This window comes from Phalacrocorax aristotelis, chromosome 18 (genome assembly GCF_949628215.1).
Source record: "Phalacrocorax aristotelis chromosome 18, bGulAri2.1, whole genome shotgun sequence".
Taxonomy (NCBI): domain Eukaryota; kingdom Metazoa; phylum Chordata; class Aves; order Suliformes; family Phalacrocoracidae; genus Phalacrocorax; species Phalacrocorax aristotelis.
The window spans coordinates 12,885,052-12,911,044 of NC_134293.1; the positions used below are offsets into that span (position 1 = coordinate 12,885,052).

General features: G+C 43.9%; 1 protein-coding gene across 7 annotated transcripts in view; it reads right to left on the reverse strand.

Annotated features, from left to right (window-relative positions):
• The window catches only part of BAZ1B (bromodomain adjacent to zinc finger domain 1B), a 59,103-nt gene that overhangs the window by 11,360 nt on the left and 21,750 nt on the right, over window positions 1-25,993 (reverse strand). For 5 of the 7 annotated variants that reach the window (XM_075113409.1, XM_075113408.1, XM_075113412.1 and 2 more), the window contains 7 exons: window positions 20,096-21,791; window positions 15,538-15,676; window positions 14,961-15,112; window positions 13,268-13,379; window positions 5,778-5,876; window positions 5,200-5,377; window positions 3,862-4,047 (listed from right to left, as the gene is read on the reverse strand). In XM_075113409.1, coding sequence (XP_074969510.1) covers window positions 3,862-4,047; window positions 5,200-5,377; window positions 5,778-5,876; window positions 13,268-13,379; window positions 14,961-15,112; window positions 15,538-15,676; window positions 20,096-21,791 — 2,562 coding nt within the window. The remainder of the gene's footprint in view (window positions 1-3,861; window positions 4,048-5,199; window positions 5,378-5,777; window positions 5,877-13,267; window positions 13,380-14,960; window positions 15,113-15,537; window positions 15,677-20,095; window positions 21,792-25,993) is intronic. The other 2 variants (XM_075113411.1, XM_075113410.1) reach the window with 1 other exon arrangement.

Below are 25,993 nucleotides of genomic sequence, written 5' to 3' on the forward strand. Positions count from 1 at the left end.
GCCTCACTGGATCAGGCAGTTTGTTTGTAACAGTAGAGCCCTTATGCATTTCACGGCCAGGCTGAAACAACCTATGTGAACTCCACTGAATTCTTGCTCTGAAAGTCTAACCCAAATCATCAGCAGGCTAAGAAAATAAAAGGCAGAAACCTAGCACTGTAAAATACGCGATGAAAGTCAGGCGACAACTGGCAACACCACTTGAGCACGGTGGATTGGAGCAGCCTGTGCTGCCCTCCAGTGGGTACTGCATCACTTGAGACCATTAGCAAGACCCGCCACATGCATGTCCTCCTGGTCCTCTGAGCTCCTCAGCTGGCAGAGGGGACCATGACATCAGCAACGATCAGATTTGACAGGCAAAGCATTTGGAGCCTCTAATATGAAACCAGCCGCTTTCCTGAGAGATGAAGACCTCAGCGCTTGTGAAATCCCACGATTAGCTGCAAGTGAGGATGAAAGCATTAAACCTAAGACTTGCACCAAGGCAACTGCCGGAGTCCGCACACAGCAAGCCAAATGCAAAATCTCAAACTCAGCTCTGGAGGTTTAGAAACAACGTTGCAGTAAATCGGAAACACACCAGAACAGCGAATTAATCCAGAGCCACCGCATGTTCGACTCCAACGTTAATCCTTTGCTTTACAACAATGAGGTGATGGCCTAGACATGACAGGCATATAATAGGACTCAAGTTAATGTTCTTCTACCCCAGGAGAATGAAAAAACAGTGAAGCATCAGATGGGAAAATCTAAACTCTGCAGCTGACAGCAATTTGGGAGCCAAACAAAACCCAGGATTTTTGCAGAGTTGCACATTCTCCTCCCACTGAATTTGAGGAAGCACAGCATATATTAGATGCTTGGAAAAACACACAAACTGTTCTAAAATGCCAATATCCTTGCTGCCGTTGCTAGTGTGGAACCTGGAGCCCAAGACATTCAAGACAAACGGAAACCTGCACAGCCTACTGTGGCAGATTACACAGCACTGTGCTATTTCTTTGCAGAACATTGTTGAGGTGCTTCACATACTGTGTAATTGATTTTCCAAGTAACTGTTCCATGGGTTTTGCTGTTAACATACTGGGTAACTGCTGGGCCAAGACAAATCTGCAAAAGCTGTTGGCAAGTTTTGCTTAGATTTTTCTCCCCAAGCCTGTGGAATTTAACAGAATTTTATCCTTGTTTCCCAAGCATCATGAGACTATGGCATTTTAGCAGCACCATTATCAAGGGAGTTCAGACTGCCAACTAGGCAAAACAGGAGACTGAAAGTTACTTAAATACCCTCCTGATTGGAGAGGAACAATCTAGCAGGGAAAACAAAAAAAAAACCCACCACAAAAATACGAAAGTATTTCAGTCACATTTCAACTTCCAAGTGACAGAAAACACCTGCTTTGGTAAAGGTGGACAAACCTCCAGCTAGAAAGGCTCTCATCTGGGACCCTAAGACAACAGAAATCCCTCTGAACAGCTGAAATGGTCATTGATTGGTTGTGAAGCTGCTCTTCGAGGTACTGTCTGCAAGTGAAGAGTGACCCCCCAGCCTCTTCCCTTACAAACACCCCTGCCAGCAAGGGGCTAACCTACCTGTACTCTTCACTACACTCAGGCAACTGTGCCACAACGTCATGCAGCAGAGAGGTCACATATTCCCTGTCCTGTTCTGGGAGCGCCCAGAGTGCTGCTGCCACTGGAAATGGGAACATCCGCACACACACAAAGGCACAAGACTGATACTCAGGAACAGCCATAAGCCAGGTCTACATTGCAATGTTTTTGCCACTCAGCAGTGTGATCTCTAGCTATGTAGCTGAGCCAGCAGGAACCCTTAATATAGACAATTGTGTCAGCAAATGGGTGCCTATTAAGCCATAACTTGTTTCTCACAGGAAAAATGAGACATAACCATACCGCAAGACTGCAATTTCACTTGTATAGTCCGTAAGTATTGTATTTTTCCAGTACGGCTATGCTGTATTTTACCTGCTTTGCACTCTCAGCCCAGTTTTGGCTCTAAAAGACTTAGTAAATCTTGGCCAATGCAGCAGATTTGTCTTTAAAAGCCTAATAGTCAGGGTTTTTTTAATCGGATAACTATATCTAAGATCTGTGTTGCTCTTTCAAGGTCATTGATAAAGGTTTTCTGCTTTGGCAAAAAGAAAGCTTGTTCCAGATAAACTGAGGAAAAAAAAACCCCCAACAAACCCAAACGAACAAAAACCCAAACAAAAAACCCCAAACAAACCCCAAAACCAAACAAACCAACAAACAAACCCCAAAAAACAACACAAAAGCGGAACATTACTTGTACCACCACAAATGTCGAGAAAACTCTGAGTCAGATAAAAAAGGCACTGCACTGTATAGATAAATGCTCCAGAGACATTGGCACAACAAAAAGCTAATGCTCCGGAGGGAGACCCGCACAACCAGACACTCAGACTGGCAGTATTGAAATCTGTGCCCGTACACCTCTAAGATCCAGCTGTAGAGCTAAGCATGCATCACATTAGACAAACTGGGTAATACTAGAAATAACCAGGCTGCTGCAGCTGAAAGTTCTGCAGCTGCTAGAATGAAGCACACTATGGAAGCCTGGCCTTGCTGCAACGAACAATGCTCCGTAACCACATCAGTGAGAAAGTAATGCTCTAAGGTAGAATGGAGAAACTAACAAAACATTCATGATCAAAATGGCTCAATTTTCAGACAAATAAAAGCTTGGGTTTCAAATCTGATATAGCTTTAGCAGTAGTAGATAAGTGACAAGGGTCCAACTACAGATTCACACTGCTGAATTACTATCCATTTAGATATTGTAGTAAATCTGATGTCTTCCCTTAAAGTATGCCCTACAGGTACAACCCTTATGATTATAGCACAACACAGCAAAGACTTGATATTCAAACGGGTTCAGCACATACTGTAGGAGCTTTAAACAAAAACCCAAAATGGCCCCCAAAAACCCACATCCCAGTGCCTGGCAAGCATCTAATATTTCTTTTTGAAGTTGGGAATTTCAAATTATTCTGCTGATTCAATTCGTATCTTGCTACTTCTGCTGAAGTCAGTGATCAGTCAGGGCAGAGCACTTTGAAGGGGGCAGTGGGGAAAGTCTTGTCATGGGTCACTAATGCAGTGCATACAAACTACCCCTTCAGCACTAGTATCCCTTTTAGGATGAAATGCTGGTACAGCTCAGCTGCCTGTAGGACCCTACCAAATCCTCTGCAGTTCTCCTCTATCCCTTCTGAGCTTTGATTTGGAAGGCTCTGTATTTGCCCTCACAATACCACTTTTCTACTGCAGGCACATATGGCTTGTTTCTCCAGATGTCCAGACAGGCTGTGTGCAATCCATAGTTCGGCGTCTTCTTTGGGTGTCTTCCATATGTACAATGATATTTACCTGAACTTAACTTGCTTGCAGCCACCAAAACCTCACCATGTCTCTCCTCCTCTTTACAGATCAAAGGCATTAAGCCACCATCAGTCTTCTGTGATGGATACAACTCTTGTTAACTACTCTAAAAATGCTCCCTAATATGCTTTTATTAGAGTACGCAACTTCTGTGAGGAGCTGCATGAAGGCAGCAAAATATTTGACTTGATCCATTTCCTATTCATAGAGAGAGAATTAACTGTTATTCCACAGTATGATTTTCATTTTTCCAATACTTTTACTCTTCAAAATAACCAGGGAACACCTGGCCCCATAAATGACAAAAACCCACTGCACTCTAAACTTGGAACGGGGAGAAGCTGCTCAGGATTTAGTACCCGATGAAATGTATTGTCCCTGCTCAAAGAGTTATATTACAAGACTGATACAGAACCCTGAAGTTAACAATACCTTAGCTTCTTCTGCCATTTTCTTATCTTCATCTATCTCCTCAGCCTTGGCAATGTAGTCTTCTCCTTGATGTTTCCTTCTCTTCTGTTTGGGGGCCATGAAACCTTGCAGAAACTTCTTAACAATACCAGCTTGGAGTGCAATCACACACTCTCCAAAATCCTTCAAGCTCTCTAGTGAGTATACCTGTTAGGAAGAGCATATGGTCACCTAACAGTTGGATGTTACTCTCTGTGCTTTTTTAGGTGGGTCTGTCCTGCAAACGGATACATGCAATACTTAATGAGGTGTCGTCATCCACCATACTTGGTTGTGGAATCAGCACGTTGCTGCTCCTTCTGCCAGAGTTCATACATAGCTGAATAGCATTGTTCAGAAAAAAACCATCGTGCCTTGAAAAAAAAAAACCCACAAAACCCCAAAACCAAAACCTCAACAAAACCCAAATATATGATGACCAAGCACTAAGCCATTTTCCACTCCTTTAGTGACTTCACTTTTCCCCTTAATACTTACGCTCTCATCTACACGGGAAAGTCTCTGCAGTGGCTCAGGACGCAGCTTAAACAGAGCATTAACCATTCCAAGCCAGACAATGTTGTCCTTCGGTAGGAGGAGCATGCACTAGTCACAGGAGTGCATACTCTACCCATCCCAGGCATATGCATCCCCTCCTCAGTGCACCAGTAATGCTCATGTGAGTTAGGCTGAACTAGCCAGAGCACTGAAATTCATACTTTAGTTCACTGCACAGTAACTTTTGTACTGACATACCCATGAACAAAATATCCTTTAGGTCCTGGAACTGGGACACAATCATTACCCCAAGCCTGAAGTGGTCTGAATTTATGACATACACACCCCCTCCAAAAAAAAACCAAACCCCAAACCCCCCAAAACCCAAACCAAACCCAACCCAAAAAACCCACCAACCCCTGCCCCTACCCCCAAACAAACCAACCCCAGCAACTACCAAAAGACTCCAAAATGGAAAACTGCTGTCTCAGCAAGACATGCTGGTTTTGATGCAGAAGCTAAAAATCAGCTACAAAGAATTCTGCTAATGCTCCATAAGGAAGTCTGCCACCAGATGAAGGAAACAGGACAGTTTAACAGCTGTGCACAACACCTAGCTCCAATATTATGACCCACCTACACCAAAAGGACCTCAAGCCAGTAGCTGTGTAATCTTGAATTAATTGTTTAGAAAGAGAGGACACATGAGAAAACTGATTTTCCCTATCCTCTTGTCTGAGGAGAACAAAAGACTCAAGACCTTCCACAGAAAGTATCAGCTTGCGCTTGTCTTGCTTAGTGCTACTTTGCCTGTTCACTCACTCTTGCTTCATATTCTGGTGTCACATCAACGTATCCCAGGCCTCCTTTTTGCAGCCGAGTTGCAACCTCAATCAGATCACTTCGGAGGTAGTTCAGCAGTTCCTGGTTGCCGTCACAGGATTTGAGGCCCAAGTTCTGTTTCCGAGCCAAATGGATAGAATGTGTGATGTCCTGATACCTGGAAAATCAAAACCAACCGTTGAATACATGCAAGGCCAGTGCCCTGTGAGCTGTGCGGGCACTAGGGCAACAGTGGTATCTATCATGATGTACATGCTCCACCCATGCAAGACATTCTTTGAAAGATGCCTCAAAGCACATGGTAATTCTGGCTCTGAGTGAATCAGCACTGCTTTTGTTTCCAGTTCCAAGGAGCAATGACAGAAATGCTTACCAAGAACCTGCAGTTACTGCCCAGGAAAAGCAGCAATTTCTCATCCTCAATATCCTCCCCTCTTCAGCACAGGCACAATCAAAGCAAAATGCAGAATGCTGCCCCAGGAATGGAAAAGCTTGCCGTGACAAGGATGTGCTTTGCCTTTGAGAAGGCACACAGAGGAAAAAAAGAGCAGGCTCACCTTTTCTCCAAACGCTCCTTTAGCTGGCTCTCTCTCACTCCTTGTGGGTGCAGGCAATCCAGCAGCTCATCCAAATCCTTCTGACTGTCACAGAGAAACCTGAAAGATACAACACACCCCAACATCAGCTAACGTATCGCTGTGGCAAGACAATTCCTTCTTCTAAATAGTGCACAAGTATTAATAGGCAGGGATCACAAGTAACCTATACCCCAACCCCATGGAGCAAGGTGAAACACTTCCAGTAATGCTGGCATAAGCATTCTGACTCAGACTGGCCTCGTTTCAAGGTCCCCAAATGTAGCCAATTCCAGGGTAAGAGAAAATAAAAACAAAATAAACACAGAACTGATTTACAGATTTTTTCCCCATTAAGTTTATTAAAACATTGGCATTTGAATTTAGTCAGCTACCCCAGGGATTAAATTCACTAAGTTGCAGTCAGTTTAAGTAATCTGAATGTCATTTTAGATGCACTAGAAAAGATTAACATGCTATTCACTGCATAGCATGGCAATTTAATCATTCTTTCTGCATAACCTTCAACTTCTTTCATTAACCCAAGAAGTCCCTAGATTAACAAAGGGTACGTCCTAGCATATACCACAGTTGCTGACGAGGTAGATTTGTGACTGTGAAGGCTATACCCTCCGCAAGTGCAGAAGTCCTCCTTTCTAAGAAACTCGCCTGAACTTGAAAGCTCTATTGCAGTATGTGGAAACCATGTTCATTAGCTTTAAACCTTCCTGATCAGAAAGTCCTTCTGGACAGCAATGGCGACTGGCAGTTAGCTGAAACTAAAAGGGGAACACTTTTGCAGAGTTCTCTACACAAGGCATTCTCTCTGCAGTTCCAGAGTACAATCAAGTTTTAATGCTGGGTTGCAGATCTAAACTAGCTTTTAGACAGCCTGAAATTCTGCTCTTTTCCTCTTTTTTCCCCAACTCTATTCTAGGATGCCACAGAGCCTCCTCACCTGATGGGGGTGAGGATTCAATCCGAGCTTCAGAGCTCATTTAGAGAAAATAAGACTAATTACATACCTTCTAGAAAAGGACTGCTCCTTAGAAGAGGGAAGCAAGGGAACAGCAAAAATCAACTTTATATGGGAGCAACTACAAGGGACCACTGTGTGATCCATACCAGCCACAAAGAAGACTCCGGATCTAATTTTTCTTCTTAGGCACAAGTTCAGATGAGCCAAGCAACAACTAGAGAAAGATGCTCTTGTGGCTCCTCTTAGAATTACAGTATCCACAATGCTTATTCTTCTGGCAGAAATACTTACTAAATATCTGAAAATATTCCAGAGTTCTAATATGCTTGTATTAGGGGAATGGCCTCACAATTTGCATTCAATTAGTAAATTAATTACTCTAACAAAACACAGGATTGAATGTTTAAAAATGGAAGAAAAATAGTTTCTTGCCAGTCACCTGCTTCAGCATCCTCCAACCCTGCGGAGCATCCTCACTTTGCACACTGAGATCAAATCTTTTGGCCACCACTACCCTCTGCACACCCTCCCTGTGAGAAACAGCAGAACTGCTCCAAGTGTCTTTCACCCACTAGAGCCTAGCACAGGCACTTCAGAAGCGGTATTCATTAAAGGGCTGGTCATGGGGTCCAACAGGCATTCACACAAACCCGTAACAACGTAACCTGTGCCTTTTTCTTACAGATGCCACTTATGGTGACTAATTACCATTCCTACATTCACTGGAAGGTCTACAGACAGAGCACTGCAGTGACTAGCCTTTCTAAGTCTACTGGACTTCTGTTAAATAAAGACAAATTTCTCTACAATCTTTGGTATCAAATTGCTTCCAAACCCTTGGGCAAATCTTGGGATTGGTCCTAAGCCATATTTTAGTATGAAGAATCTGTCCCAATACGGGAATGGCATAAATCACGCTTCGAAACAGTTGCCCTGCAGATACCCAGCAGACAACTACTTCTCAGCCATGTTGAGATGGTTGCTTAGGCTGTGATAAAACAACATCAGTCACTGCTGGTGACACACCACGGGATCCAGTTGGAAAAATATCTGAGACGACCATGCCCAAGCTTCCTCAGCTTTCCCCCATGGCTGCAAATCTAACAGGGGAATTCCCCGCTCAGTTTTGTCTCACTGTAAAAATGAAAGGGCACTGGAAACAGTCATCATATGGTGCTTGGATTCTCTGGTGTTACGTGGTTTGTGGAAAGACACCACAGGATGCTGGCCAGTGTGAGAAAGCAATCATCCTTTTAAGAAAGCTAGGGATAAGCCCTGGCACAACTTTGTTCCTGCTAAAAAGGAAGTGGGACAGGGAAGGTACAACATCTCCAACAGGTACTCAAGTCTTCCCAATTCATTCCGAGAGTAAGAACTGGGATTTTTGGGAGAGGGAACTGTTCTACATCAGCTTGAACTAAAATGCACAAAATATAAACATACCAAAGAGGTACCTGTGTTAGTTTGATTGGTGACACCTTGTTGCTCTGTGCAGCCACAGCTCCTGGTTCTCAACCCAGTTCTCTGTGCACTCCTACCACCTGAAGGAACCACTTGCACCTCCAACTAGGGCTCCAGCAGCACCAGGCTGGGAGCACAGACACGATAAGACAGGGCTGGCATTTTAAATGGTGGGAGGCAACAGGGCTGTGAGCTTATGGGTCTTGATAAAAGGGAGGGGAAGGAAATTGCTGCCCTTCATGTGGCCTGACACAGAGCTTAAGAACACAATCTACAGTGATGGGAAAGATGCCTTTGGGAGAATCAAGACCAGATGGAGGTCTTCAAACTGATCAAGGGGGATATGCTGACTGGTGTAAGGACTTCCCACATCCCTGAATAACAGCCTAGATTCTTTTCTTATACTTCTGGCAGTACGAGTCAGCAGACTGGTCAGCAATCAAAACTGAAGGGGCAAATGGCACAAGCAGCAAGTCAAAAGGAGCTCTTAGTGCTCACTCAGGCTGAATATTGCTACCTGTTCTCAGGCTACAAGGGATAGAGAAAGGTATAAAACCTGGACCTCAGACTAGGGAATGAAGAAATCAAGAGGACAACATCTAGAGGAGCCCAGGATCAGTACCTGCTCTGGAGGGTTGGTGGAAACAGGGGAACTCCATCTGTAGAATATAGGCGTGAGAATGGAGTCTGTCAGCACCCACTCATGGTTAACTCAAATTGTCTGCTGAGGGGACCCGCCATATCATGGTGTATTCCTAATAGATGAAGAACAACGGGAGTTACTCTGCACAGATGCCACTGTTTCCAAAATTCAACTGCTTCCTGACCAGGATGAGCAAGAATTCTCCTGCATACTAATATACTGCAAAGGCTGCAATTAACCTGTGGTTCTTGCAGGAAAGACCAGTACATACACAGCTCCCGAAGCACTACAGTATGGACAAAAGGCTTTTTCAAAGACCACATGCCTGGTAGCGTTAATGGGAAGATTTTTTAATAAGCATCAACATCAGTGAAAGAGGTGCACAATATTAGAAACGGGACTGGTCCATCTGTCTGGAGAAGACAGAAGTAACCAAGCATTAATGATTGTGGACGAGAACAATGACTCAGCCTCTGCACTTTTAGGACAGAACACTGGGCCCTCTTCTTTTGGGGGACAAAGTACTGAAAGCAGAAACCAATTCCATGAGATACTGTTTCTGTAGCTCTTGGCAGAAGTGTGGAATCTATTTCTCCCCTACCAGCTCCCATCCTCTGTGAAACAGAACCATTCACAGAGTTAATATGGTGTTCATTTAAAAGTCTCATTGCTCTGGAGTAGAAAAGGGTAAGGCTAAAGATGCTCTACGTGCACTGTGAGGCTACTCTCAATCCCATGTTAGATGTACTACTGAGAAAGAGACAGATGGCAGGAGTTAAAGCAGAACACAAAGAAATGAAACTTCCTATGCACCACATGCTAACTTTATGAGATACAGCTGAAAAAGTCCTTGTATCCTAACAACAAGGACTTCAGTGTGGCCTCAGGGCTTCTGAGGGTGCACAAGGACAATGTGCAAAAAGCAGCCAAGGAAGAGACTCTTCCATAACCATCTATGCTCATGGAAGTCCTTGAGACTGGAGAGATCAACGGCAATCACCAGGGAGGAAAATACAGTAACAGGAATATGGATTGCCTCAGAGGGAAGTTCTAGTTACTGGCTATCCCCTGAAATAACAGCTCTGAGGTTGTCACTTGTCTTTTTGTGGAAGCTTACCTGCAAATGGTGACAGCTGTCAGATAGGTACTTAGCAAACAGGCTCTTTGCAGTTCTAGAGCTTTAAACAAAGTCTTTCAGCTGATGAAGCTTACTGCTTATCCGCGGAAATGGCTCTAGGTGGCCCTGTCAGTTAGGAGAAAGTCATGCAGGCAGCACAGAAGAATGCTAAGTCAAAGTGGTTGAATTTTCTCTGAAAAGCTGCCATTGTGTCCCCTGCTCACTTTAAGGGCATGAAGGCCTACATCTGGCTCAGATCTTCCATTTGCACTACTTTACACCTCAACATGCTGACACTGCCAGCCTGCCTGGCAGAACAATGCACACAGGCGTGATACCCTCAGTAAAAAATCAGCAAGTGCTGTGATCATTAGCAGTCTTTCCTAGCAGGTAACAAAAAGGACAGAAATCAAAGACACTGTGGCAATAAGAGCCGGGCAAAAATTAAAAATCCCACCCGGCTCAGTATCTTATTTCTGAGTGGCAAAAGGGCAGAGCAGGCATGCAGTGACATTTCTTCAACCTGCCTCTCCAGATTTTAGGATCTGCTGCTTTGAGGACTTCCTTGTGTGCCAGGACAAGAACCTTTGTGCTTAATAGTCCTCAGTGAACTCTGTTTTCAGCAATTTGTCCAACTGGTGCTTTGAATGGGTACAAATGTGAAAATCCACAGCAGCTGGTAGCAGTGAGTTGCATGTATCAGCTGTATGATCTGAAGTAGTACTTTGTTCTCTGTTTCAAAACTGCCATTTGCTAGATGAATTTCCTGATCCCTTTCTTCTTTACCCAAAGAAAATCCCCTTTCTTTAGAAGATTTCCCCATTCTCCTCTAGCATTACTCTCCATCTCCCTGCTGAACATACAAATTAGAGTATTTCTGTAATCTGTTTTGTATTTCTTAGCCAATTATTCACTCATGAGAAGAGCTTCCCTCTTATCCTAAGGCAGGCCCTCTAACAACAGATCTTGTGAAGCAACTGTTCCCCAAGGGAAAAAAAACCTGTTTCGCCCTTGATAAACTTCAGTTTATCATCCTTTTTATTTCCTTCATTTAGACCCAAACACAGTTTTTAAGTAAGCCTTTTTACTTTTAAGAGCTTCCTTATCCTGATGTGAACCGTACTGAGCATGTTTTGTTATTGTTGCTGCTGTTTTGTTTCCAAGTTTCCTCAAACCTGTTTTTCAAAGGTAAGAGGCAGCACTTGTTTTAACCATCTAGTATGGAAACTTTAAGACAATCTCTTTGAAAGCATTTTAGGCTTTTGGCTGCCACTTTAAGCTTCTTCTTTTCTTTTAAACAACCTTCTTAATTCTTTTTTGTTGCTCTTTTTAAAAAAGGAGAATACCGCATATTATGGTTACTTCATACAAAGCAGCTCTTCGTAACAGAATATAATTCAGTCCTGAGAATGTACAGCACCTGGTTCAAGCAGCTGCTTCTCCTGGGCTGCATGACTAGTTACTCTATAAAGTACCTCTACCTTTTTAACCACTCTGATCTCTCTCAGCATGTTGTTGAGAGTTGCCAACCTGATTGAGCAATTTACTGTAATATAAAATACTGTGCTTTTTTCAAGTTCGGCCTGGAATTACAAGTTGCAGGGATTCAGTGTTACTTAACTCATCTGGATTTGGCTCTGTTTTGTCTTCAGTTTATAGCAATATGCACTATTGATTGACAAGCTACTGGTTTCCTTATGTAATTTGTCCTTCTACTGGAACCTATCTTGCCATCTCTGCTGAATAAGATCAAGCATTAGCAGAGGCAGTTAGAAAGAGCAGAGAGGACTTCCCTGTGGATCGTACTGTCCTCTACGACCACCTGCTTAGCACCCGTTCCCTAGGAAAGCCCAACTGCTTGAATTTTGGCCATGTGACAAGGTGTAGAAAGGACTAGACTGAGAAAGGGGTGGAGATTTATCATGGCAATATTGGACAAAGCGAAGGCATGCAGAAGAAAGTCTGCAATCTCCTATGACCTGCTAGCAATGAAAGAGAAGGGGTAGAGCAATGCAAAGAGTCAGCACTCAAATACTGATGGTTTACATGAATCAAAGCATCCACAAATTTCAGCCTCTGACAGTTGCTGGTGGGGTAGCAGGAACATCTTTAGTAAAGTTGTTCTGTCTTGCAGCAGTGCAACTATGCTTTGAAGCTAAGCCTACAACTGGTGATATTTATCAAAGACCAAGTAACCCTACTTGTGTGTCAGCAGTGGAAAACTCTGGGGAAATGCCACTGCTAATATGGGAGCTGCAGGAGCAAGTACTTTCTGACAGTCAGTTCTCAGGGTTATCTAAAAACATGCAGAGTCCTGTACAGGCAGTTTAGCAGGTAAAGCAGTAGCCAGTATTTTCTGGCATGGGGACACTGCTGGTCACTCCTTTTCACACAGGCCAACAGTCGACATAGGAGATTTTCTTTAAAGATAAAAGACCTTGGTAGGGCCAATTACTGGAGCAAGTCACAAAGATGCTCAAAAAAGTAGTGTTTAGATTTGGTTCACTTAGAAGACATGCTGGTGGTTCCGTTTGGCATTGGGATGCATTAAAGGGATAACAGGCTGTCAACATGGAAGAATAATTTTGCTAAGCTATCATTATCAGTAGCAACAAAAATCAGTTCCATGATATGATGCTGTAGGAGAACAAATGGACACCACCACTGTCTGCTGTGAAGCCTAGGAAGAAGACACGGACAAGGAGCTGGGGGTTGGCTCTACATGTCTCACATAGTACAAGAACATGCAGTATATAGGCCTGTCTCCAAAGAGCTGAATGAAGACTTTAATGTCATGTGCTCAAGGACCCCGTGTGCCACAGCTCAGGTCTGCTGTGATGAACCATGAAAGAAAACCTAGACACACGTAGCCAGATCACTGGTTCCCTCTATTTTTTTTTTAAAGTAATGCTTACCAATACTGAAAAAAAAATGCACAACAATTCTTTTAATTTCAGCAATTCTTCTGAATATAAAATATTTAAAAAGCACTAAGTCAAAGCAGAATTTTACCAGCTTAATTTACACTGGCTTTAAGTCTGATTGATTAGGTTGATTGTAATGATTCCCCTGGCTCTTGGACTGGCTGTCCTATTAGCCATTCACTACTAGTAATAATATCAGTAACAGAGGCCTGGAGAGCTGCTAAACTAGTCTAACTGCAAAGTACTGAAGGAGTAATAGGTATGTAGTAGGGTCTATCACAAGAGATCTGTCTAGTTTCCTTAACCTCTATGCTTTGAGTACTTCGCAGATATAAAAGCATGTGTTACCATAAGTTCTGTCCCTGCTTAGGTGCAGTGGTCTCTGTGGGAAGGTCTGCAGCAGGCACAGACTGGTGAAGCTTGCTCACTCTGCCATCGGTGGCTGTGCTCTTCCGCTTGTCTGCAAAAGAAAAGCACAAGCTCAAGCGTATTCTCATTCATCTTTCTCCTCAGTGAGCATTTTTATTTTGCAAAAACTAAGCTACCTCCAGTTAAGTATTTATATTCAGTATCTAGGCCAGCGATACATTTGACAGGGGAAACTAATCCAGCATTAGTTTGCTAAAGGTCACAGTATATGCATTTATAGAAATACAAAAAAAGATAACAGATTTTTTAAGAAATTACTGCATTATAAAGCACATACATAAAATTAATAAAAGCATTCCTACTATTTCAAATACATAAAACTAGTTTCGCTTCTTAGTTATATACTGACAAAGTATTTTTAGAACTGAGTTATAAACAGGATGTATTTGCATTTCTGAGCATCTTAGACAACAGTCTGACATGAATTTAAACCTCTGCTTATTTCATCCTTTGCTTATCAAGTTTCAGAAGGAGTGTGCTGAAATCTTGCACGCTAGCTGGTTAAATACACAGGCAGCAGTTGAGAAATTAATACAGCTGGAAGCAAGCTGGCGTACACGAACATGGCTGGTCAATATTTGAAAAAGTTCACATAACAAAATACACTCATTGAGGGGCCACTGAATAATGCCACCACCAGCTCAACAAGTCAGCAAGATGCAGATGGCTGCAAAGTTACGTGCGGAATGAAGTTATCTCACTGTAGGTTTGTCCTGTTCCATTCTTCTACAGGTGTCTACTCTGCCCGTTGTCTAAGACAAAATACCACCAGGTGAGGGCTCTCTGATTTAACTCAGCAAAGCCTCTTGCGTGCAGTATTGCTGTAGACAGACTCAATGTCAGCCTATGCTGCTTCAAAAGCAACAAACGGTTAGGACTGAAACTGCAACTGGAGTCAGATTATAGCATGCTCTTCTGTACCAAGAACTATTTCCACACAGAAGTGTTCCGTTTCCCTCCCCACTGACTGATTTTTGTGCATGTCCAAGTTCTGGCTGCAAGGCTCCACAACACAGGCTCCAAGTCAGCCAGGCAAAATTACAGAGGAAGCACTAGAACTTCAGCTAGTCATTGCATCCCACCTGCACATTCAGTACAAGATGAACAGCAGGCTGAAAGGACATATGCAAGAGGGCTCTTTGCCAAAATGGCCTCAATCAGCAAAGCTATAGGTATCCAGAAGATACCTGCTTGACTCTATTTCACAGGTTAATCTGGGAGTCTTGGCACTGGTGGAACGTTAGCACTGTGATGGATACCCTCACTCTCTGCAGCACAAAACTGACTACTTGTCCAAGAAGTCTGGCACACTGCAACTCCACAGGTTCAGAGTAAACCAGTGAGATTACTCCACAATTGACATCAACCTCACTGCTTTTAAGAGAAAGGTGACTGTATCCCCGGGTCCTTATGGGGTATATTGCAGGGACTCTCAAGACCCGCAGCAGCAGGAGGGAGATCATCATGAGCATCACCCTCCTGTGTGCAGGCTTCTGGAGTCTAAAGAATGCTTAAATCAGAGTATCCCCATGAAAACGCTCAGACTAGACCATTCTCTCTCACATTCATGAATCCACTGTAACAGTCAGACAGCAACAACAGAAATACCCACAGAGAAGCAGGCTGACTGTACCTCCTGGGCTGTAGTCCTTTTTAAAATCATCTTTCTTCTGATGGGGAAGGATGAATCTGTAGTCTATACTGTCATGTACCCAGCCTTTCTCAATGAACAAGCCAGGAACCTCATCCGAAAACAGCCAATACCTGTAGGAAACATCCATGTTAACAGGTACCTGTCTCCTCTTCTGGCTAGTTACACATATCCACCTTTATCTGTGTAGAGGGGAAAAGCATCTGTGTGCTTGACTCAATAAAAAAATGAACGCATGTATATCTTTGTATTAGCACAGTTGAGAAACATGAAAAGCTTTTATTAGAATCCATTCTAAGAGCATTCCTGTTCAACAAACATGGGGGGTGGGGCACGGCTGGTAATTAGGTTCTTGAGCACTGATGCAAGCACTTGAAGATCCACGGGATAGTGGATCCTGACCTCCACAGGAAGGCCTCAAAAATGCACAGGGAGTCCTCTCAACACCCTCCATATCACTCACTTCTTGAGGGCTGCTATCTGATAAGGCTCCTCTCAGAGGGGAGAGCTAGCAGCTCAGGACCATTTCCTTTCCCACCTGTTATGATTACGGTCAGTGCCAATTGGGGTCCTGCGCATCACCAGCTTTGCTTTGGCAATTCCATCCTGGAAAGTTTTCTCAGCTGCAGCTTTATGTTTCCGGATTCTCTCTTCCTCTGCTTCTTTCTCCATCCTCACTGTTGGAATTAGCACAGAGAAGTATTACTTCTTTTTTTTTTTGTATCCAGACATCAGTATTCTTTTATTTTACTATACCACGTAGGTAAAAAAAAAATTATTGGTGACTTTGGTTAGTATTCTTTTGGCACAGGCATCCACCCTTCATCTTACTTTCCACCCACCATTCTAGAAAAAAACTCAAGAATTATTAAGAAGTCAAGGCTTAAGGATGAACTGGGCTGAGGAAAGAGGAAAGTCTAGATAAAGATTTTCTGGAGAAATTAGTCCTCATGATTATTTCTCATTCTAGATCAAAAAAGTGGCATCCATTGCTGTGCAAACCCATATAACAACAGGGTCAAAGATCTTTAACTACAGCACAATATACGTGAAGGACTTCCGCTCTGGCCAGCTCAAGCGTTGGGGACTCTCCAGCTGTGACACCACAGAGGTCAGTGTGGCTAATGGCCACCTGCACTTCCACAGCTGCAGCTATGGGGAGCACTCTCCCCAAAACCTTACCTACCAAAACAACAGATCTGGCACAATAGAGGCCTCTTCCAGGCACAACTGTCTCACAACAGCGACCAAGTCACATCTCCTAACACCTCATGTTTTCATACATATGCTATGATGTGGAAGAGCATTCAGATAGAAACCTCAGGTTTCCCACTCACGACAGAAGTATTAGAATTTCAGTAGTTCTCAACATCCATGCCTGTTGACAAAAAAAGAGTGGAAAGAAAAATAGGTAGTGGCCTAAATCCTGCCATCACAGGCTCCTCGGCAAGAGCTTGCAGAACAAAACATGTAATTTCACATCTCTAGGTAAGGAGCAAGAAGCAAGGCAGCTTCTGCCAAGAGACAAATCATTAAGGTCAACAGGATTTGCACTTCTCATGCTGGTTCAAGAATCTCTCTAGACTTTTGCCCTTCTCTGGAGGATAGGTGTACTTTCACCAAGAACTGCCTGAACAAAAAGGAACAAGACATCAAACTGAGTCACACTGGCTCTTCAGAGCCTGATCTCAGTCTAACAAAAACATCACCCCTTCACGACTTGTAGAAAAGGCTACAGGCAACATTCTTCTGTGTCCTGAGAAGGCTTGAGGAAAAAATTAAAAAGGATGAAGAAATTAAGACTTATCTTTGCATCACAAAGGAAGGTTCGAAGCAGATGGAATGAGACCATACGAAAGGGGTGAGGTGGATCAGGGCAGGTAAAAGCAAGCATATAGAGAGGTCACATGCTGGCTGCTGTCCCAGGAAGAAAGCTAACTTCTTGCTAGGACTTTTCCCAGGGCTACAACCTACTCTTTCTCTTGAGGCAATTTTCTGTATCAAGACAGGTTTAATAACAGTTGGTTAGTAAATACCTGGTAAGTCTCTGAAGTCCTGCCAATGTAATCAATCCTGAATGATTAGAGGAGTCATGCTGAAAAACATACCCTTACATTTGTTACACCAACTCAATATATCAACTTTTATATAATAATATACCAACAATATACCAACTTACAGTAATTGCAGCACGACAAAATTGTCCTGTTAATCCGTACTTGTCAGATACAAGCAGCTGTGCAACCCGTAAGTCTGTAAATATCAACTCCTCCCTAAACTGTATGACCTCTCCCTGTGTCAAAGCACTGAAAGCAGACAGGGAGCAACAGCCATTCTCACAGTACCAAATGCCTTGTGTCACTTAAGCCTGAGTCCCACAAACCCCATCAGGAGACACATACTATAGGAAGCCTGTTCTCACCTTCCACTAGGAGGAGACAGAGGTGATATGACTCCCCCAGGACTTCTCTCCTTCACACCTTCTCAAGACTCGCTGCCATCACCTGATGCTAGCACAAGGTACACTTCCCTCTTCCTCAGTACCCTCCCCTCAAGAGCCAAGACTCCAACCAGAACAAGCCACACTGCCAGCAAATTCATCAACGCTTACAACATGGGATATCGTAGACACTCATGAGACAGGTATTTTTTCTATCTAAGTGTAAAGACCAGTTGCAGCAGGTACCATCAAGTGCCAGAATAAGGGAGAGTCAAGGAAAGAACAGAAACTTAAATTTACTCATTTGCCAAAACCATTCAAACAAATATGAGAACAAAGACCCCTAACTAAAGGATTCCTCCCCACATCTCATTTTAAATTGCGATGGCGAGCTAGTCTCAGTTAGCACTTTTCTCTCTGTACTTTGCTCTCTGGTAGGCTTCATTAGCTGTATATGCTTCCAGCTCTCCATTCTCCTCCAACAGACTGTACGGGAGCTATTGCTTCATGGAGTGATAAGGCAAAGAACAATTAGTAACTGCCACAGTGACATGGAAAGGGAAATGACTTGACTTTTACTATCAAGAAAATACAGATAGTAATCATGTTATCAAGAAAATACAGGTATTAATCACGTTATCAAGAAAATACAGATATTAATCATGTTATCTCAATAGGAAGTGCAGGATTCACTTCCTTTGAAGTCAAGAAAGAACAAAAAAAATTATGCTTTCTTACACTGGGTTCTTTTTTGAGCTGAGACTAGCTTGGTAGCTCTGGTCGTAATCTTGATAGGTTTAACTTGAAAGAGGTTAGTGCTCCCAGTGTTACAGATGTTACAAGAGCAGTGAAGAGGAAACCTCTGACTGTGAGATATATATCTATATATACATAAATGAGTAGTTGTTGACAAAACACCTATTGTGCAGTGAACCATATATGAACCGCTGCACAATAGGTGTTTTGTCAGCAACTACTCTTTTACTTTCCCCAGAGATACTAATATTATTAAAAGCAAATGCAACTGAAGTGAAAGCCAGAATGCTGCAAAAGCCCACAGAACACCTGTGTGATGGTAGGAGCACACTGATGCAGTTCTCACTGTGGTTATCCCGAACTATTTTTCACATATTGAAACCACACCAGACCCCAGGTCTGAGGTCCTGAACACATTAGCTCCGAGCTGCCAGCACTGCAGCCCTAACTACTGCACCAACAACATAAACCAAGATCTTTGGTACTTTGAGGGTACCTTTATGCCTGGTAGCAACTGCTTAACAGGTAAAAGAAGCCTTGGATGCCTGAAATGTTGGGGTTTATTATGTGGAATGGAAGCAACATGAATTCAAACCTTAATGAAAGGCTTAATCCCTCCTACCCTGCCAGAGAGACCTAGTTTTCCTCGTAGAGTCCAAACGAATGAATTAAACTTCCTCAGCACGCAAGCCAAATGATTGTTATCTCCATCAACATAATACTGCTGTTCTTCAGATATAACAAGTACAAACTATCAAGTGAGAGCAAGAAGTATCCCAAGGAGTAGTGTCCAAACTGTATTTAATTTTGCAGTAAAATCTTACCATGAGTTTGAACTTGCTGACAAAAAACTGGATCACTACAAGAACTGGGGCCAAGAGGCCATTCAGCTACAGCATATTAGATATTTGGTATTTTATTTTTCTGGAGAAGGACAGCACTCCAGATCTTCAGCAGTTTACTGATACTTCTAAGACTCACAGTTCTTAAGAGAAGATCTGAAAGGTCTGTTTATTTCTAATGTGAAGCACAGTTGTATCCAGTCTACTTCCTTAGATGCCTCGGGGTATTCCACATTATTTACCTATTCCTGGTCTCCTAGAACAGATACTCCCAGATTACAGCTAAGGCACATAAGCCAGGCTCCATGTGGGATGCCTGTCCCTCAACTGTTCCAGAAGGGAAATAACAATCCAGATGAGTTATACTATCCACTTCCCTCTGCCCAGTACCCACATTTAAAACCAAAAAAATCCCTGAAGTGTAATTCCAAAGTATTTTGCTCTTCATATTCCACATTCCTTAGCAAAAAGCACTACTTACAGAGGCATACAAAGTTCGGTACTGCAACTCATCATTTACAGACCTTTGAGTGGACAGTTTATACTTATACAACTCTATAACCAATTCTTTAAAGTGAGAAACTGTAAATTGAAACGTATTGCTTAAGTCCTTATCTGGGAGAAGGGCTTCTAGCATCAGACTGACAATGTGCATGGCAGCAAGGCCAGCAGCAGCTGTAGGGACTAGCGACTAGCTTTTGGGCAGGAAATAGCTCCTCTGTATATAAGAGCCAGAAGATGTTTTGACGTAGACAAATTTTTTTTTTTTTTGGTCCCAAAACAGATTCTGTTCTCAAACCTTCCTGGGCTTGACAGGATTGCAAAGGTACTGAACAAAAGATGCCCACAGATAAAAATCTAGAAGCAGTTACTGCTTTTTCTTAACATTCCAGATTTTGAGCTTCCACAGGAACCACAGAAGCTGAATTATACTTCTCCAGTGAGTAAATCCCTTAAAACCAGGTAAAGCTTTTTAAAATAGGCTGTCAATTTTGCCATTAACTTATTTCCCTCTACTCCACAACACACAAACGCTCTACCCTCCTGGTATTTCTTACCTCTCATTTGTATTTCTTGTTGTTCCCTCTCTTTCTTGGCCTGGATGGCAAGAAGGCGCCTGCTCTTCACAGCACTGATCATATCATCAGTTTCTATTTCTACCCGGTGCTCTATTTTCATCATCTCGTTTTTTTTCTTTTCATTTCTTCCCATCATATTCTCATCTTTCCCATTCTCCTTGTTCTTGGCCACCATTTCTTTCCGCTTCTGTTTTTCTGCTCTCTTCTTGTCATTTTCTTCCTTCAGGATAGCTAGGCGCTCCTTCCACAGCTCAGCCGATGTCTGCTGCTTGGCCTCCACATGGTCCTGCACCGAGTATGTCATTAGGATCCGGTGGCACAGTGCTCCCAGTATTCGCAATTTCTCTTCAGGAGTCAACTCAAAGAACTCCGATGTCTCCAGTTTCTCCAAAAACTCATCCTGTACTTCATTATCCTCAAAAGCTGCCGAATCCTTGCTTTCATCTACGTTATCTGAGACCTCACTTTCCTCTTGCACATCTGATTTGCGTAGGCATAGGCGAACCAACTCAGAAGCAGAATGCAAAGTAAGTGGTATTTCAGAAAGCTTCATCCCCAGCTCAGCATAATCTTCAGCAATTTCATCCTGCAGCAGGGTCTGCAAGAGAATGACCAGTATTCGGTTCAAATAAAGGAAGCCTCCCTTTTCTGCACAAAGTGCTTCCATCAGGGAAACTGCCGTGATGGGATATTGAGCATCTGGCATCAATAACCCTGAGTAACAGCTCAGGAACTCCACCACCATGGCAACATCCCCAAAGAGCGTATTAGGAAGTCCTTCTGGAGTATCAACCAGTTTAAAAGTAGGCAACGTCTTTCCTTTGAGGTCTTGGTCCTCATATCTTTTTTGTTTTTCCAGTTTTTCCTTCATCTCCTTCTCCTTCCGCTCCTTTGCTCTCTCCTTCAGTTTTTCTTTCAGCTTCTCCCTTTTCTTCTTCATGTACTCCTTTCGCTGCTCCTCTGTCATGGTGGCCCATTTCCTCCTGTGCTCTAGAAGCTCGTAGCGTTTCTGTACTAACCCTCGCAAATCCTCGGGGAGACGGGCACGATCCTCATTTGAGAGTAACCTAGCTGTTTTGGAGATGATGCAGGAAAGAGCACTTTTTTTGTCTTCCCGGTCTTTGTTTTCTTTGTAATAGGCAATGAGATGGAGTGCTGCAGGAGGCAGATGTTTCTGGGGTTTGCTGGAAGACCTAGGGGTGCCTCCAGAATTCCTGGGAGCCCTGGAGACCTTAGTGGTACCTTTAGCCATGTCCAGTAGTGTCATTTGTTTCATTTTCATCTTAGGGGTCTTCAAGCCTTTCCTAGGAGACTTTGATTTCCCTGATGACTTCTGGCCATTCAGAACCCTTTTGCCTCTTTGCTTTTTGTCCAAGGATTTGTTGCTGCCCTTCCCCAGTCGGCTCCTCTTTGGAATGTGAAAGTTAGAACCAAGTTTAGCAGGTGACACAATCTTCATCACCTCTTCTAGCTCCTTATTAGGACATTTTGAATTCTTAGAGTTTTTCACTTTCAGTGGAGAGCCAATAATAGATTTCTCCAAGTGCACGTGGCACCACAGAGTAGGGCTCAGCGGCTGACCCAGGGATGATCCATCAGCTTTGGATTTCTTACAAGGCTTTCTGTCAGGTGATCGGGAGGTCTTCCTCTTGGTTGAAGGGTTGAGAGTCATATACTAAAATTAAAGAAAAAAATTATTTGATATTAATATATAAAGGTAAATAAAATTATCTGGATCCCCTTCTGTCAATTATTTTTGCCTATGTTTATTTTTAATGTATTTTTTCCAATGAACAAGGAGTACTCAATACGTTAAAGGTAACAGGCTTCTGCAATAGCTTTCAACATTCTGCATTCCAGGAAGTTCACAGTTAACTTTACAAAATGAAACACTACAAATAATTTTAAATGTTTCCTACTACATTACTTAAAACCGATTTGTTTCTACTTAAAAGGTTGTGGGGAGGGAGTTTGTCTGGAAAATGCTGACATTAATTTAAAAAAAAAAAACATTGCTCAGAAATTTTTTTGTGAGTCATGTAGGGTTCAGCCCTGAACCCCACCCCGCTCAACACCCAGAGGAAAAGTGAAGGAGCACAGAAGTGATGGGTGACAAAAGTTCAGAGACTGGTTTCTGAACTGCCTGGAAGCATCTGTGTCATGATTCAGCCCCAGTCGGCAACTAAACACCCTGCAGCCGCTCGCTCACTGCCCCTGTGGGATGGGGGAGAGAATCGGAGGAGCAAAAGCAAAAGTAAAAAAACCTGTGGGTTGAGATAAGAACAGTTTAATAATTACAATAAGATAATGATAATAATGATTATTATTATAGTAATAACAATAATGATAATATAATAAAAAGGAAAAGGGAAAAAGGGAAAAAACCAGAAACACAAGCGATACAACCACTCACCACCTGCCAACTGACGCTGCCTGTCCCCGAGCCACGATTGCTGCCTCCCTCCCCCGCCAGCCCCTCCCAGTAACCTACTGGGCATGACGTTACATGATATGGAATGTCCCTTTGGCCAGTGTGAATCCCCTCTCTTGGCTGTGCCCCCTCCCCTCCTGGCTGCTCGTGCCCCCGGCAGAGCCTGGGGAGCTGGAAAAGCCCTTGACTAGTACAAGCGCTGCCCAGCAACAACCAAACCACCGGTGTGTTATCAGCACTGTTTTCATGCTAACTCCAAAGCACAGCACTGCACCAGCTGCAGGGAAGAAAATTCAGTCTATCCCAGCTAAACCCATGACAGTATCCACCCCTTATTCCAGACCATTTACGTCATGCTCAGGTCCCATACTATCCAATACAACTTCAATAACCCCTACCCACCTTCTCATGCTTTAACAGAATATACAGATTTCATTTATCATTCCCCACTCTATGGACCACCCTGTAAAATGTCCGTGAAATGTCCATTGAGTTCATTTAGTCCATGACCTTCGGTTCCATCTATTGTAAGAGTCTTTGAGAGGTGCTGTGTGTGGTGTTGGATTGTTGCATGCTGAAGTCAGTCCTTGCTCCATCACCCCTGCACTGTTAGTCCTCGTTCCATCACCACTGCACTTTGCTTGGCTCAATCAAAGTTCATTTTTTTATGAATTTGGGAGATTCCCACCATGATACCATTGATATGGCATATAGCAACCATAGTAGTGATGACATACAACATTATGTAGCAATTAGCATCATACCATTCAGTTCATTGGCTGTTTTCACCCAAAATCAAATCCCCTTGAGGTACACATCGGAATCCTCCATCCTCACGCATCATCCACCAAGTGCACCCAGGTCCTCGAGCAAAAGCAACCCCATGAATGTGTTTGCCTTTGCCTGAGGCAGGAATAACTCAGAATGTTTTCCCCAACCTATTCTTTATGTGCACTACAGGGACTCTATCCCCTTCCACAGTACGTAAGGATTCTGACTGGGCAGGGCCAGCTTGGTTGGCAGATCCCCTCGCGTTGACTAACCACGTGGCTTTTGCTAAATGTGTATCCCAGTGTTTAAATGTTCCACCCCCCATTGCTCTCAGTGTCTTCTTTAATAGTCCACTGTATCTTTCGATTTTCCCAGAGGCTGGTGCGTGATAGGGGATGTGATACACCCACTCAATGCCATGCTCCCTGGCCCACGTGTCTATGAGGTTGTTTCGGAAATGAGTCCCGTTGTCTGATTCAGTTCTCTCTGGGGTGCCATGTCGACACAGGACTTGTTTTTCCAGACCCAGGAGAGCGTTCCGGGAAGTGGCGTGGGGGACAGGAGATGTTTCCAGCCAGCCGGTGGTTGCTTCTACCATGGTGAGAACATGGCGCTTGCCTTGGCGGGTCTGTGGGAGTATGATATAGTCAATGTGCCAGGCCTCCCCATATTTATATTTCAGCCATCGTCCCCCACACCACAGAGGCTTCACCCGCTTCACTTGCTTGATTGCAGCGCATCTTTCACATTCATGGATAACCTGCACAATAGTGTCCATGGTCAAGTCCACCCCTCGATCACGAGCCCACTGTATGTTGCATCTCTCCCTTGATGGCCTGAGGTGTATTGGGCCCACTGAGCTAGAAATAGTTCACCCTTATGTTGCCAGTCCAGATCCACCTCAGCCACTTCAATCTTAGCAGCCTGATCCACCTGCTGGTTGTTTCGATGCTCTTCAGTGGCCCGACTCTTGGGGACGTGAGCATCCACATGCCGTACCTTTACAACCAGGTTCTCTACCCGGGCAGCAACTTCTTGCCACAATGTGGCAGCCCAGATGGGTTTGCCTCTGCGCTGCCAGTTCTGCTTCCACTGCTCTAACCAGCCCCACTGGGCATTTGCCACCATCCAGGAGTCAGTAGAGAGATAGAGCACTGGCCACTTTTCCCGTTCAGCGATGTCTAAGGCCAGCTGGAAGGCCTTTACCTCTGCAAACTGGCTCGATTCACCTTCTCCTTCAGCAGTTTCTGTGACTTGTTGTGTAGGACTCCATACAGCAGCCTTCCATGTCCGGTGCTTTCCCACAAGATGACAGAACCCATCACTGAACAGGGCGTCTTGCTTCTCATTTTCTGGCAGTTTGTTATAGAGTGGGACCTCTTCAGCACGTGACACCCCCTCCTCTGGTGATAATCCAAAGCCTTTGCCTTCTGGCCAGCCCATGGTCACTTCCAAGATTCCTGGGCGACTGGGGTTTCCTACTCGAGCCCGCTGGGTAATCAGTGCAACCCATTTACTCCACGTAGCATCAGTTGCATGGTGTGTAGAGGGGACGTTCCCTTCGAATATCCAGCCCAGCACTGGCAGTTGGGGTGCCAGGAACAGCTGTGCTTCAGTACCAACCACTTCTGAAGCAGCTTGAACCCCTTCATCTGCTGCCAATATCTCTTTTTCAGTTGGAGTATAGCGGGCTTCGGACCCTCTGTATCCCCGACTCCAAAACCCTAGGGGTCGACCCCGGGTCTCCCCTGGCGCTTTCTGCCAGAGGCTCCAGGTAGGGCCATTCTCCCTGGCTGCGGTGTAGAGCATATTTTTTACATCTTGTGCTGCCTGGACTGGCCCAAGAGCTACGGCATGAACTACCTCCTGTTTAACCTGTTCAAAGGCTTGTCGTTGCTCAGGGCCCCATTTGAAATCATTCTTCTTCAGGGTCATCTGATAGAGAGGGCTTATGATCAGACTGTAATGTGGAATATGCATTCTCCAAAAACCCACAACACCCAAAAAAAAGCTTGTGTTCCTTTTTGCTAGTTGGTGGAGACATGGCTGCTATTTTGTTGATCACATCCATGGGGATCTGACGACGTCCATCTTGCCATTTGATTCCTAAGAACTGGATCTCTTGTGCGGGTCCCTTTACTTTACTTTGTTTTATGGCAAAACCAGCTTTCAGAAGGATTTGGACTATTTTCTCTCCTTTCTCAAAAACTACTTCTGCTGTGTTGCCCCACACGATGAGGTTGTCAATGTATTGAAGGTGTCCTGGAGCTTCTCCCTGTTCCAGTAGTCTGAATCAGTCCATGGCAAATGGTAGGACTGTGTTTCCACCCCGGGGCAGTCGATTCCAGGTGTACTGGACGCCCCTCCATGTGAAAGCAAACTGTGGCCTGCACTCTGCTGCCAGAGGGATTGAGAAGAATGCATTAGCGATATCAATTGTGGCATACCACTTGGCCGCCTTTGACTCCAGTTCGTATTGAAGTTCTAGCATGTCTGGCACAGCAGCACTCAGTGGCGGCGTGACTTCGTTCACAGGCCACGATAGTCTACTGTTAGCCTCCACTCTCTGTTAGGCTTCCGCACTGGCCATATGGGACTGTTAAAGGGTGAGTGGGTTTTACGGATGACTCCTTGGCTCTTCAGTTGACGAATGAGCTCATGGATGGGGATCAGGG